General features: G+C 40.8%; 1 protein-coding gene across 9 annotated transcripts in view; it reads right to left on the bottom strand.

The window, feature by feature from the left end:
- Window positions 1-535: 535 nt before the first annotated feature.
- MTHFS (methenyltetrahydrofolate synthetase) overlaps window positions 536-13,275 on the bottom strand; it is a 74,844-nt gene continuing 62,104 nt past the window's right edge. For 6 of the 9 annotated variants that reach the window (XM_032174517.2, XM_058427479.1, XM_058427478.1 and 3 more), the window contains one exon: window positions 1,991-2,444. In XM_032174517.2, coding sequence (XP_032030408.1) covers window positions 2,212-2,444 — 233 coding nt within the window. In that variant the 3' untranslated portion in view covers window positions 1,991-2,211. Of the gene's footprint in view, window positions 2,445-13,275 lie in introns of all 9 variants that reach the window. The other 3 variants (XM_032174516.2, XM_032174511.2, XM_032174513.2) reach the window with 1 other exon arrangement.

Genomic DNA, 13,275 nt, shown 5'->3' with positions numbered 1-13,275 from the left:
CTGAGTCTAAGGCCTTGTCTTCAGCCTCTGTGTATGCCCTAATCAGAGTTACAGTGTTGTCACCACCTACATCATAGGGGCATTTTCTCCCTTCCAATATCCTCTGCACAAAGACTACTGTGCATTACTGATCACTAGGGAGTGCTTCTCTTTTCAGGCCAGAGACCCTGTGGCCCTCTGACTTTCCTGAATCTCAGCACCCTGCATTTTCTGGCCAGTTAACTCGGCATTCTGTCTGCACTTGAGGAGCTGGTAGAGTGGTTTTTAAATGCTCTCATTTAATAGAAGAATAACATAGACTAAGTTCAACAATGCCAAACTTTCTAGATCTGCAGCAGGTCAGGAATTTTACTGCTCTACCATTTCAGACCAACAGTCACGTCAGCTACATTAACATTCACTTTAACCTTATAGTCGAAATAATAACAATATTTTTAACCAGTACAATAATGTGACTTCATAGCTTGTGAGAATTCGGTTTCCTTCCCTTTTCTCATCATACATATTATATTGTACAAATCCATATTCAGCCTGATATTTTTCAAATGTTTTTACTTTTCCACATAAAACATCAAATCTATGCTATTATCCAAAGAATAATGGATGAGTATTTTGAATGAAACACTTCCAATGTATTCAATTATTTCATTAAAAAATTATCTCTCACACACACACACTATATGTCTAGTTGTCTACTAAGCATAAGAAGTATAAAGATCACTTCTCTTCTTTGGAGCTCACAGTATGGTGAAGGGGACAGATATGACAACAAATAATTTGATACGTAAGACAACATGATAAGCAGATCAATGGCCAAGGCCATTCAGACAAGGGAAGGAACACTCACTCTGCTTGGGAAAGTAGCAGAGGACTTCACAGAAGAGGTGACGCTAGGGCTGAGTCTTCAAGGGAAAACAGTCTCTAGATGAACAAAAGAAAGAGCATTTCAGACAGACAGAAATGCATGCTTACTATGTGCAAAGGGCAGAAGAAGCCTGCAGTGCTCAGTCAGTGTTACAGGAGAATATAAGAGTTGGGAGAGAAGAGGCTAGAAAAAGTAGATGAGGAGACCTCTCTTAAGGAGCTTTGTATACAACAGAAGCCATCTGTTTGCTACCCAGGAGGCTCTGAACAGCCACTGGAAGACCTTAGTCAGGGGTGCTGCATGATTAGATTTGTGTTTTCTAAGATCAGTTTGACTGCAGCTTGAGAAATAAACTGGAAGAGGCAAGATGGAAGTCAAGGGAAGCAGGTGTGACACTCTCACCTAGTCCAGCTTAGAAATGCTAAAAGGCTGGACAAAAGGAGTGACAGGACAATTGAAAGGAGAGAATAGATTTAAGAGGCATTTCAGAGGCAAAATCAACAAGACCTGGTGACAGGATGGACATGGGGTGTGAGTAAGAGAGCCATGTCTATTAAGACTCCTGGGTTTCTGGAGATGACCAAATTCTCCCCACAACAAAATTATTGCTCCCTAGCTGTGTTGCCATCTGCCAACTTTCAACCCACAGCAAATTTCATTTCCAAAGCAGAAACCATGAGTAAACAGAAATAATTTCTAACTTATAAGATACCAGATCTTAAAACTCATTAGGGGCTGATACATGCAGTGATAGTAACCAATCAGTGGAGTGAAAATATTTAAATCATAAAAGGTTTCCCTCCACTAACCACCAAAAGCTACAAAGTGTCCAACATAAAATTCTAGAGTAGGTAAAGGAAGTCATGATGAAGTGAGATAATATTCTTAGGGAATTCTGTATCCAAAGCAAATACCAACAAATAAATTAACAGTCCCCAAGTCTCCATGAGCCTGCCAGGACTGACCAGGTCATGACAGGACATAATGAAATACAGTGTCCACTCCCAGCGAGTTTACCTTCCTCTCACACTCAGTCGGAGCACAGTTCCTCATAAATACTTAGCTTAAATTGCAAAGTAGACAGATCAACTTGTCACATTAACACCAGGAAGTTAAGCTGAAAATCACAGGCTGATAGCCTCCATTTTAATTAATATTCTACTATTCACACTTCTATTGGTTTTTAAAGATGGCTTTATATAAGGTATTTCATAATTACAATTTTAAAATGTAGTCTGTATTCACATTAATGTACAATTTCAACTAATTTTTGACAAGGGAAAAATACACATACTTTGCTTTACTCTTATATAAAACACTGATTATTTGGCTGTAGTAATCCAGATTTAAGATGTTGGCGAGTCTTCGTAAAGGACTTCATCTACCTTCATGTCGTTTTCATTCACTGGGACCTGGAGGCAAATCTGTTCTTTGAAAGCCAACGCCAGGGTGTAGGGCTTCACTTCCTGATGCTGCAAACAGCGCTTCAAATAGGCATCATAGTAGCCCTTGCCCCTCCCCAGTCGGTTGCCATGTTTGTCAAACCCAAGGCCTGGCATGAAGATGAGATCAAGTCCCCCTGCGGAAAAGAGGAACAAATTTAAGAGGATTAATTGTTTCTGAAAGATCATTTCAGGATGTGTTTTTTGTTTTGTAATGACATCTATTCTTTCTCTGATTTCTAAAAACAATGTGTGACCATTAATATCCAAAAAGCACAGAGTTGGACAAAAAAGGAAATAAAACTTACTCAGCAACTCAGTTAAGTCTCTTATTCATCCTCAACAGATCTTTTACATATATCTGTACAAAAGTGCCAGATTCCCAGGCCTCATTCATAACTAGTTAAATCAAGAGAATCTCCAGGGGGCCCTCTTTTTTCTAGCATCCTGGTGATTCTCCATACCTGTCAGGTTTGGAAATCAATGCCCCAGGATAATGACAGTTGGAGGGCAGGAGAGGGTCAAGGAGGAGCCATAAAGGACAGAGCTGTTTCTCAGGGTCAGTGAGCAGAAAGAGAGTCCACTGCCAGGCATACCAAGCAGTTCAGACAGCCTACTCCCTCCTCATTTCCCCTCCAATTGGAGAGGCAAGGCCAGGCTGCCAGGCTTCCCCAGACTCATGTGAGAGCAGGCTTTGACCTACTCAGGGAAAGGTACAAGATAGGGACCCACAACTAGTCCTCTGGCTAGAACCCTCTCAAGTAACACGAAGACCAGAACTGGCTATGACATTATCAGGACAGAATGCTGGAGCTCAGGGTGGGAGGCAGGGTCCTGGAGGCTATAAAAACCCAACTGCATTAAGGTTGTGTGGGGATTCCTATGAAGATGGCAATAAAGGTCACTAGGTGAAGGACCTCCATGAGGGAATGGTACTCCAGCCTCTGGCAAGAAACATGGGGTACCAGTGTCAGCATAAGAACCACATTACACGTCAAACCCAGTGGTCTGCCCTATGGCCTCCTTATACTGAGTCTTGGCCTCCTGACAGCTGTCCTAGGGGCTTTTGGGTGACCTACAGCTTAGTCGTGGACTAACCATTCATATAGCATTTGCTGGCAAGATATACCAGGGTTGGAAGCCATGAATTCTCCAGAACAGCGTGTTCAGAGTAGAGAAGATCAGACTGCCAACATGGCTGGCCCCCACTATCAGCAGATATTCTGACTACCTGCAGAACTGTGAGGTGAACTCAGCTTCTCTCTGGCTCCCAGCATATACCTGGTCACCCCTGCCTGCCAAAATCCAGCAAAGCATGCCTCAGATTACAGTAATGACCTTCCCCTGTAAACCTGCCTGTCTATTCCAATCCCAACTTGCTAAAAAGGTCCTGGTCACTGACGCTTGTCTTTCCTCCCTGTCCCTGTCCAGCTCATTTGTCCCTCTTGGGATTGACAGTGGACTGTGAATTTGGACTTTACTCCCCGTGTCCTCTTTCTGTTGCCAGAGCACCATCAGGCTTGAAGTTCAGTTCTGTCTTCTATACCTAGAACACACAATGCGCAAACCTTTCTAAGGATTCCTGCCTCTTTACAGTACGGCAAGGTGCTCTGTAAGGTCCTCTGGAGGACACACAGTCTCTTCCCTTCATGAGATGGCAGTTCAGTTAGTACAAAATATAACCGCATGTAATATCCATTCCAATGCACGGCAGCAGCCTCTGCCAAATGTCCCAAAAGCAACACAGACAAATACTAGAGACCCCAGCAGGGTGAGAGCAAACGCTGGGTGGTCAGGGAAGAATTCACGGAAAACTCAACTTGACCTGGATTTTTAAGATGTGTCAGAGTTGGGTCTAAGTATCTTTCAGAAACCAAAAGAAGGGTAGCAAGAGCCGAGTGAGGGAGTAGGGAGTGGGGAGCAGTTTACTTGCTTGGACAGAAGGATCAAGCTGAGGAGGAGCAGAAGACATGAGTGTAGAGTTCACCAGGTACAGGCATGGAGATTTGGGGTCAAAAGCACAGAGACCACCTAGAACACAATAGCAAAAAACCAAATAACTCAAATAAAATCTGGGCAAAAGACTTAAACAGGACGGGCACAGTGGCTCATGCTTGCAATCCCAGCACTTTGGGAGGCAGAGGTGAGTGGAGATAGAGATCATCCGGGCTAACACGGCGAAATCCCGTCTCTACTAAAAATACAAAATATTAGCCGGGCATGGTGGAGGGCACCTGTAGTCCCAGCTACTCGGGAGGCTGAGACAGGAGAATGGTGTGAACCCGGGAGGTGGAGCTATTGCACCACTGCACTCCAGCCTGGGCGACAGAGTGAGACTCCATCTCAAAAAAAAAAAAAAAAAAAAAAAAGACTTAAACAGACATTTGTCCAAAGAAGACATACAAATGGCCAACAGGCATATGAAAATATACTCAACATTACTGATCATCAGGGAAATACAAATCAAAACTTCAATGAAATACCACCCCACATTCATGAGGATGTCCAATATCCAAAAAATAGAAAACCACAAATGTTGGCAAGGATGTGGAGAAATTAGAACCCTTGTACACTGCTGGTGGGGGGTGTAAAATAATGCAGCCATTAAAGAAAAGAGTATATGGGTTCCTCAACAAATTAAAAGTAGAACTACCATATGGCCCAGCAATCCCACTTCTGGGTATTTATCCAAAAGGATTGAAGTCAGGGTCTTAAAGAGATATCTGCACTCCCACGTTCATTGCACCATTATTCCCAAGTGCCAAGATACGGAAACAAGTATGCATCGATGGATGAATGAACAAACCAAATGTGGTACATACATTTAATGAATATTATTCAGCCATATCAAAGAAGGAAATTCTGCAATATGCAACCCATGGATAAGCCTGGAGGATATTACGCCAAGTGAAATAAGTCAGTCACAAAAAGACAAATACTTCATGATGCCACTTACATGTGGTATCTAGAGTAGTCAAAATCCTAGAAACAGAAAGTAGAATGATGGTTACCAGGCGCGGGAGAAAGGTGGAGACAGAGAGTTGCCATTCAGTGGATACAGAGTTTCATGCATGGAAGATGAAAAAGTTCTAGAGATCTGCTGTACAACTGTGCTTACAGTTAACAATACTTTCCCAGACACTTACAACTTTTAGGAGGGTAGATCTCACACTATATGTTATTTACCACAACAAAAAATTTACAAAAGCAAAGAGACCAAAAGAGAAGCCAGGAGAATAGTCAGGATTCCCACCAGAGTCAATACACAAGAAAGAAAAGGCAGAATTTTGGAACATCCACATTTAGGCAGTTGGAGGAAAAGAAAGAAGAAATGAAACAGAAATAAGAAAACAACGTTCTCAAATCCCTTGAGTGAGAGTTAATCTGCTCCCTCTTTTCTTGTTACTCCCTGTACTTTGATCACAGCTCTCACTGAAGTCTACCTTGTACCACAGTTGATGGTACACGTCTCTGTCTCCCTCACCGGACAGAAAATTTCTTTGAGAGCCATAATTTTTCCAAGTCCTCTTTCATCCTTGGATTTTAATAGAATTTTAGGCCAAAGAAACCCTGAAAAATGAATATTTTGCCTACAGAATGGATCAATCCTAGCATGACATCCCCTATTTTAATAATTCCAAAGTACATAAATTTGGCTCAGAGGCAAAAAAATAAAATAAAATAATAAAAATATAACTTTGTATAGGCTGCTTTTTCAAAGTGAGTTTTACATTTGAGAAGCAAGACGAGAATGGTTTTGGATTCCCAGGTAACTAAGGCTCGGAAAGAGCCCTTCCTAGGTGGAGGTCCTTACATCGTACATGCGGTGTTGTTATTGTAGCCCTGCCCACAGAACTGTTCCTGCTGCTCCCTTCAACCATGGGGATCACAGGTTGCTCCTGGCCTCAGGTCCTTAAGATATACTTTCTAGTCTGCTCCCACTTCTGCTACTTGTTAAATCCAAGTGTTTTCCCTGAAACACATCGTGTATTCTTCGCTTATTTGTTGTCACCCTTGAAGCTCTTCCTGTGCCTTACCACCATCCCCACATGCATCACCCACTCCACACACACTCCTGGGGCTCCTCACACTTTGGGAACACTATGCTGGATGTTTTTCCTCCTCAAAGGTGACAGCTCAGTGGGGCTTAAAAATCATGCAGAGGCTCAACAAGCTTCCCTCACACACACTGGTCCCACTAATAGAGGTAGACACAAGAGACACCTTCACACACTACAAGGTCAGAATTCAATAGGGGAGACAGAAGAAAAACCTTAGTCCGTGCACAGTTCTTCATATGCCTCTGGCATCGCCCTGTTTTCAAATCACCAAGGGCTTATTAATAGCATCCACTGACAGTGCAATGTGCAAGAGCCAATCTGCTCTGATTTTGTTTAATCCTGTGTGCACTTGCTTCACATTCTGTACTAGTGGGCACAGAGCTCTCTAGATGTCATAAGATTGTTCTGCAGAGTCATGGTTTGTTGAGTGTTTTTCTCCAGGCTTCGCTGGCTTTCCAATGTGATCTTGCATTCCAAAACTGCAAAGCTAACCTTTGGAAAACTCACCCAACCCCACACACTGCATTTATTTGCTCAAAAACATCTTCTGTCTTTTCATTTGGTGCTGGCTCTGAATCAGCAGTGCCCTCTGGAGGCAGTCTGATGTGGTGATTAGGGGCATGGGCCCTCAGGCTATTTCTTAGCTGTGTGATCACAGGCAAGCTACTGCAATCTCTGTGCTTCCATTTGTTTTCTCATCTGTAAAATGGAGCTGGTCATGAAAACTGTATTAGATAATGCAACATATCTGTTCACAACAATTATATTTATTAGGATAACTTTCTATTTTTTTAAAAAGAAATCTCAGGCACTATTTCTTGAACCAGGTAGCAGGGAAAGGGGTATAGTTTCTCCAATATTTCAAGTATTTTTTGACCAGAGCTTTTACAATCTTACCTTAGAACTGGCTGTTACATGTTCTCTCAGCAAAGAGGTTCAGCAGAGCCAAAAAAAGAGGAAGAAAACCAGGGGAGAATGAGGTTATAGAATGCAGATTAGCACATTTTTCCTACAAAGGACCAGAGAGTAAATAATTTAGGCTTTGCAGGCCTTAGGGTCTCTGTTAGAACATAACTCTGCTGTGTAGTATGAAAGCAACCAAAGACAAATGTAAATGAATGAGTGTGGCTGTGTTCTGATAAAATGTTATTTACAAAAACAGGTGGAGGGCCAGATTTGGCCCGTGGGGCTGCAATGTGATAACCCCCATCATAGAACATAAGGAAAGAGAATTTCAGGGAGAGAGAAGTAGACACAGTGTCAAATGTGGCAGAAAGGACAAGTAAGGTAATGACACAAAAATATCTATTAGATTTGGCAACTAGGGAATCACCGGGGCAAGGATAATATAAGTGGAGAGATGGGGACAGATGCTGAGCTGCAGAATCTTCGTTGACCAGGAAAAAAGCCTAGGTAGTAGGCCTTGAAAAAAAATGAAGAAGTAAGATTCTATAAATGCCTCTACTTCCTGAGACAGAAGTATTAGGCTCTGAGGATTCAGTTCACCGTCACAAAACATTCTTATTAATTCTGGCAGCGAGGCAGCCTGGGCCCCTGACACCTCCTAAGATGTCCTGAACTCAGACTCCCTGTCCTGAGCTTTTCAGAATATAATCAGTTCAGCTAGTGGACTGTCTTTACTGTAATACTGAAGAGAAGGCTGAAAATAAGTGTTAGAGCCCACGAGGTATGTGGGCACCTTCCTACCTGCACACCTTTGCTCCTGCGACACCGTTCTTCATTCCTGTAAAGGCTTTCTACTCTTTTTGTTAACTTATTTATCATAACAACCAGAATATCACAAATCTTAAACTTCCATTGAGTCCTCCCAGTCCATGCAGTTTGGTGTGACTAGCTCTTATCCTATACTGTAAGAATGCCTGTGGTCCATTAAGCAGTAGGAATCCTTCTCCCTTTCTTCTAGGAACAGAGCTTTTGTCTTTCCCCAGAGAATTTGAGCTCAGTTCTGTTTACCATGAAAAAAAGAATGACAGTGAAGGATGTAAGGGATATAATGAGTAGTCCCCTTGCTGTATTTATTTTAGCTTCCTGACTATATCCAAAGAGTGACTTGTTCAGATTATCCCATGAGACACCTAACTCTTAACCAAAGTCCTGCTTCTAGAAGAGAAGGAGAGCACAGAAACTAACATTTGTAAAGTGCCTACAATGTGTCAGGCAAGATGCCATATCCTGGAAAGAGAAGGCTGAATAAAACCAGCTGGTCAGTACATCTACCTAGAGAGGCAGGAGGGTGGGAACTATTATCCCCATTTCACAAAAGAATAAACTGATGCTCAGAGAGGTCAAATTACTCCCTAAAGTCATTCAACTCATAAGAGACTCAACTCATAAGAGACTCAGCTCATAAGAGGTGAAGCTGAGGGCTTGTTGTTCCAGATGGATAATATACATGGCTCCTATTACCAAAAGATACAAATGAGATTAAGTAAAGATATGGAGGAAACACAACAAGGCCAAGCATCTTAGAGGTAGTACAGGAGAGGGGTTAAGTGTGTAGGATTCTAGACAGGCTGCCTGGGTCTGAATCCAGCACTACCACTTATTAGCTATGAAACATCATCAAAATTACCTTCACCTAAAATCTAGAATGGATAAGCATATTATGATGTAAAGAGTCTCTAAGCTATTAATACCAAATGTCAACTTAATCAACTGCTGCATGCCTACTCCTCAGGCCACGTGGGTGATTACAGAGAGACACAGGCACTTCCATCAAACATGCTTCCAAAACATGAAGAAGCTGAAATCCTAAAATAAAATACAGAACCAATAATTCATGATAGCTCTTGAGGCAGAACTGTCAAAAATCAATACCATGTGTTTTGAACTCATTATGATTGCCTTAGAAAGAACAGACTGAAGCACAACCTCCTTGAATTCACTCTTCATATAAAACAGTACAGCACATACAAGGTAATAAACAAAACCATTTACATGACTGCAGTAATAAAATATATTCAACTTCTGATTATATATAAAAATTGGGTTTTTAAAAAACATGGTTCCCTGCAAATCTATAACATACTCAAGGAGGAGTTAACTGAGCCACCTATCATAGACTGTTAATTTTTAAAAATTACATTGTAAACATACCTTCACTCTTTCTGCTATGAATGTTCACAACCTATTTTGGCCATCTGGGAATATTCACAGTGAATCAAACACACTGTAGTAAGAATCATCTATTAAAGACATGATCACCATAATTGATCACTTCTGCATTGTTACTATAAAATTCTTTCTTTTAACACAGATACTAACATTTGCACCAGAATACAGCGACTACATTTGTCACAAAAGCATTAGAAATAAGTACCAACACCATGAAAGGTTCTCCTAGTATCCTTGGGTGACACAGGTCATTCTGCTAATCAGTTAATGAGGTATTCAGAATATAAGACAATCTGTGTGCGTCTTATATTTAAAACCTAAGTGTATTATGGGTTCAAGGCTTTCGCTCAACCTTATGAACACTATGTGTTTAAATGAAGGAAGTAGGAGGTGACAGGAATTTAGACTCTTCTAAGTAAAGCTGAAAAAGCAAATAAGAAATGTGGATAATATTTAGTGACTTGGCTGCTGAAGATCTCACAGCAGCACTCTCCTCCTACCTAATCCAAAGAACCTAGAAAAATATCAAGGACAAGAGGCCAGAAGTCAAGATAAAATGGGTTATAGAAACCAATCCTTCTACCCATAATACAGGTTCACCCCTATAAGGATATTTCAGGAAGGATACGAAAGGAGTGGCTACCTCTGAAACAAAGTATTAAAGAACAGGAGACTTGGATGAGAAGACTATTTTACACTTTCATAGTACTATTCTATACGGTTTACATTTTTATCATGCACATATGGAACCAAATTTTAAAAAATATCATCCTTACATTTTTTAAATATAAACATCAAGGACAAGAGCCTTGGAGGCAGTCCTGCACAGCAGTTATCAGTGCAGGCTTTTACAGAGACTGCCTGGGTTTGAATCCCATAACTACCATTACTAGCTAAGAAACATCAGTAAAGTTACTGAAATTCTCTTTGAAACCCAATGTCTTTTCCTTCAGATAAAAATAATGCTATCTATTTTAGAGGGACTAAATAAAGGAGGTAAAACTCTAGTAAGTGTTCAATAAATTCTAGCCGTATTATACTTGGGGATATGAATAATTCCTATCCTCTTTCTGTTGACTCTGAAAGTTATTTCTTGAGTCATAATACTAACACTACAAGAGCTATCATGCAAATTTCCTATCAGCCCAAACCATGTGCAAGGGTGGGCCTAGCTCTCTACTGCCACCTCCTGTCAGCTAGAAACATGCAGGTGAGAGCGGTCCATAAGAAACTGCTCAAGCCTTAGGCAGAGCAGGAGCCGTGATGGCTCACTGAAATAAATACAGTCTCCGAAACAGGTGTGATAGGAAAACATTCCTCTGTTAGAAATAGCCTTTCTCTTTAAAAGGCTCCTTTGAGGTGTATCTGTTTACAAACCAAGAAAAATGAAGTTGCTCTTTTATAATTTCTTTCAGCACATTCAGCTGTGTGCTAGACACTGTACTAAGCTCTTTGCAAACATGACTTAATTTAATCTTCCCAACAATTCTGTGAGGTATATATTGTTATCCCGTTTTCAAATTGGAAAACCAAGATGATGTAATTTGCCCAAAGTCATACAGCTAGGAAATGCAGGCCTGGGAATGTGAATGGTAGAGTAGCTCTAGTGAAGTGTAGAAGCTCTTTGTTCTTTCCCTACGAAATTAAAGCAGACTGGGAGAGCTCTGCTTATTTGCCTTGGTGGTGGAATCAGTCAAAATGGATGCAGCGTCGGTACCAGTCAGGTCAGGGCCATGGTGAGGGACAGATGGCACACTCAAACTAGGGAAACTAGAAAAGATTAATAAAGAGATGGAGATGCTTAGAGAAAGCAAGAGAGATGGTACAGTCCCTGGGGTAGCTGACTGTACCATCAACTTGGCCTGAAGGTGCAAGGGGCAGGGCTGGGGAGGGCATGGTTAAGAACCCACAGAGCTGCGATGAGAAGGCTGCCTGACTGGAGTGTGGATGTGCACTGGGGGCGAGGGGCAACACCCTGCAGCCTCTGGTCTTCATTGCTGCCTGCTGATGTAGTCCACAGAGGCTGGTCTTCCCTGCCACTAAGCAAGTAGAAAAGATAGACTGGATCTAGAGGAGGCCAACCAAAATCACCTAGCAAAAGACCGAAATATGGTTATTATCAGTGGTTACTCCTGGCGTGCAGATTTGGGCTTTTTTAAAATTTATTCTTTATGTCTTATCTTTATAAGAACAAAGCTATTTTCCTTTAAAAAAATATTTTTATCAATACTCAGAAAAATTTCCAGTCTTCTTTTTGAAGATGTACTTCAAACATGCTATTTTCTTAAGTATGTTTTTTATATCTTAAGCCTACTACGTTGTCTAGAAATTAACTCCAAAATCATGTCAACAGATAATAGTAATTTGATTTACATTATTTTCTTAGTCAACATCATCATCACCATCACCATAAATAACTACAATTGTATATGAAAGAAGCAAGCTAGGTTGCTGCAGACTGAAAAGTGGGAATGGTGTCCCAATATTTTACCACTGGGGTTTGCAAACTGTAGCCTGCAAGTCGAATCTGGTCCACTGTATGATTTTGTAAATGAAGTTTCAATAGGACACAGCCATGCTCTGTCTTCACACTAAAACAGCAAAATTGAATCACTGCAACAGACACTGTATGGACTACAAAGCCCCAGATATTTACTATCTGGCCCTCTGCAGAAAAAGTACCCTGCCAATCCCTACTTTACAGCTTCTGCCATAAGGTTTTTAACAAAAAAAAAAATCTATACATCAGCTTATCCTATCTTAGCAGATATCGACGAAAATAAATCTTACTGGAAAAAAATATAATTTAAACTCTCTTTACTGCAGATATGTAAAAATGCTCTGCAGAAAATAGGATCCACATCAGCAGTAGCTTAATATAAATGGCATTTCTAAATATTATATTGATTTGGCATCTGAGTTGTTGATAATCAGATGGATCTAAAAATGAAATGGAGAAGACATTAGAACTTCCTATGATTTTTCACTAACTGTAGGCAACCTCTGCTTGTCTGATTTAACTCATCTGTAAAATGGGTGGATGGAACTTTTCAATAACTTTTTTATTAACTTTCATTCTAGGTTCAGGGGTACATGTGCAGGTTTGTTATACAAGTAAACTCATGTCACACGGGTTTGGTGTACAGATTATTTCATCACCCAGGTACTAAGTATAGTACCCAATAGGTACTTTTTCTGATCCTTTCCCTTCTCCCACTCCCCATCCTCAAGGAGGCCTCAGTGTCTGCTGTTCCCCTCTTAGTTCCATGTGTTCTCATCATTCAGCTCCCACTTAATAAGTGAGAACACGCGGTATTTGGTTTTCTGTTCTTCTGTTGGTTTGCTTAGGATAATAGCCTCCAGCTCCATCCATGTTGCCACAAAGGACATGATCTCACTCTTTTTTATAACTGCATAATATTCTATAGTATATATGTACCATATTTTCTTTATTCAGTCCACTATTGATGGGCATTTAGGCTGATTCCATGTCTTTGCTATTATGAATAGTGCTGCAATGAACATATGTAAGTATGTGTCTTTATGGTTGAACGATTTATATTCCTTTGGGTATAGACTCAATACTGGGATTGCTGGGTCGAATGGTAATTCTGTCTTTAGTTCTTTATGGGATCGTCACGTTGTTTCCCACAATGGCTGAACTAATTTACACTTCCACCAGCAATGCATAAGCATTCCCTTTTCTCCACAATCTCACCAGCATTTGTTATTTTTTGACTTTTTAACAATAGCCATTCTGACTGGTATGAGA

Source organism: Hylobates moloch, unplaced genomic scaffold (assembly GCF_009828535.3).
Source record: "Hylobates moloch isolate HMO894 unplaced genomic scaffold, HMol_V3 SCAFFOLD_14, whole genome shotgun sequence".
NCBI classification, from domain to species: domain Eukaryota; kingdom Metazoa; phylum Chordata; class Mammalia; order Primates; family Hylobatidae; genus Hylobates; species Hylobates moloch.
This window is presented reverse-complemented; position numbering and strand designations above follow the sequence as displayed.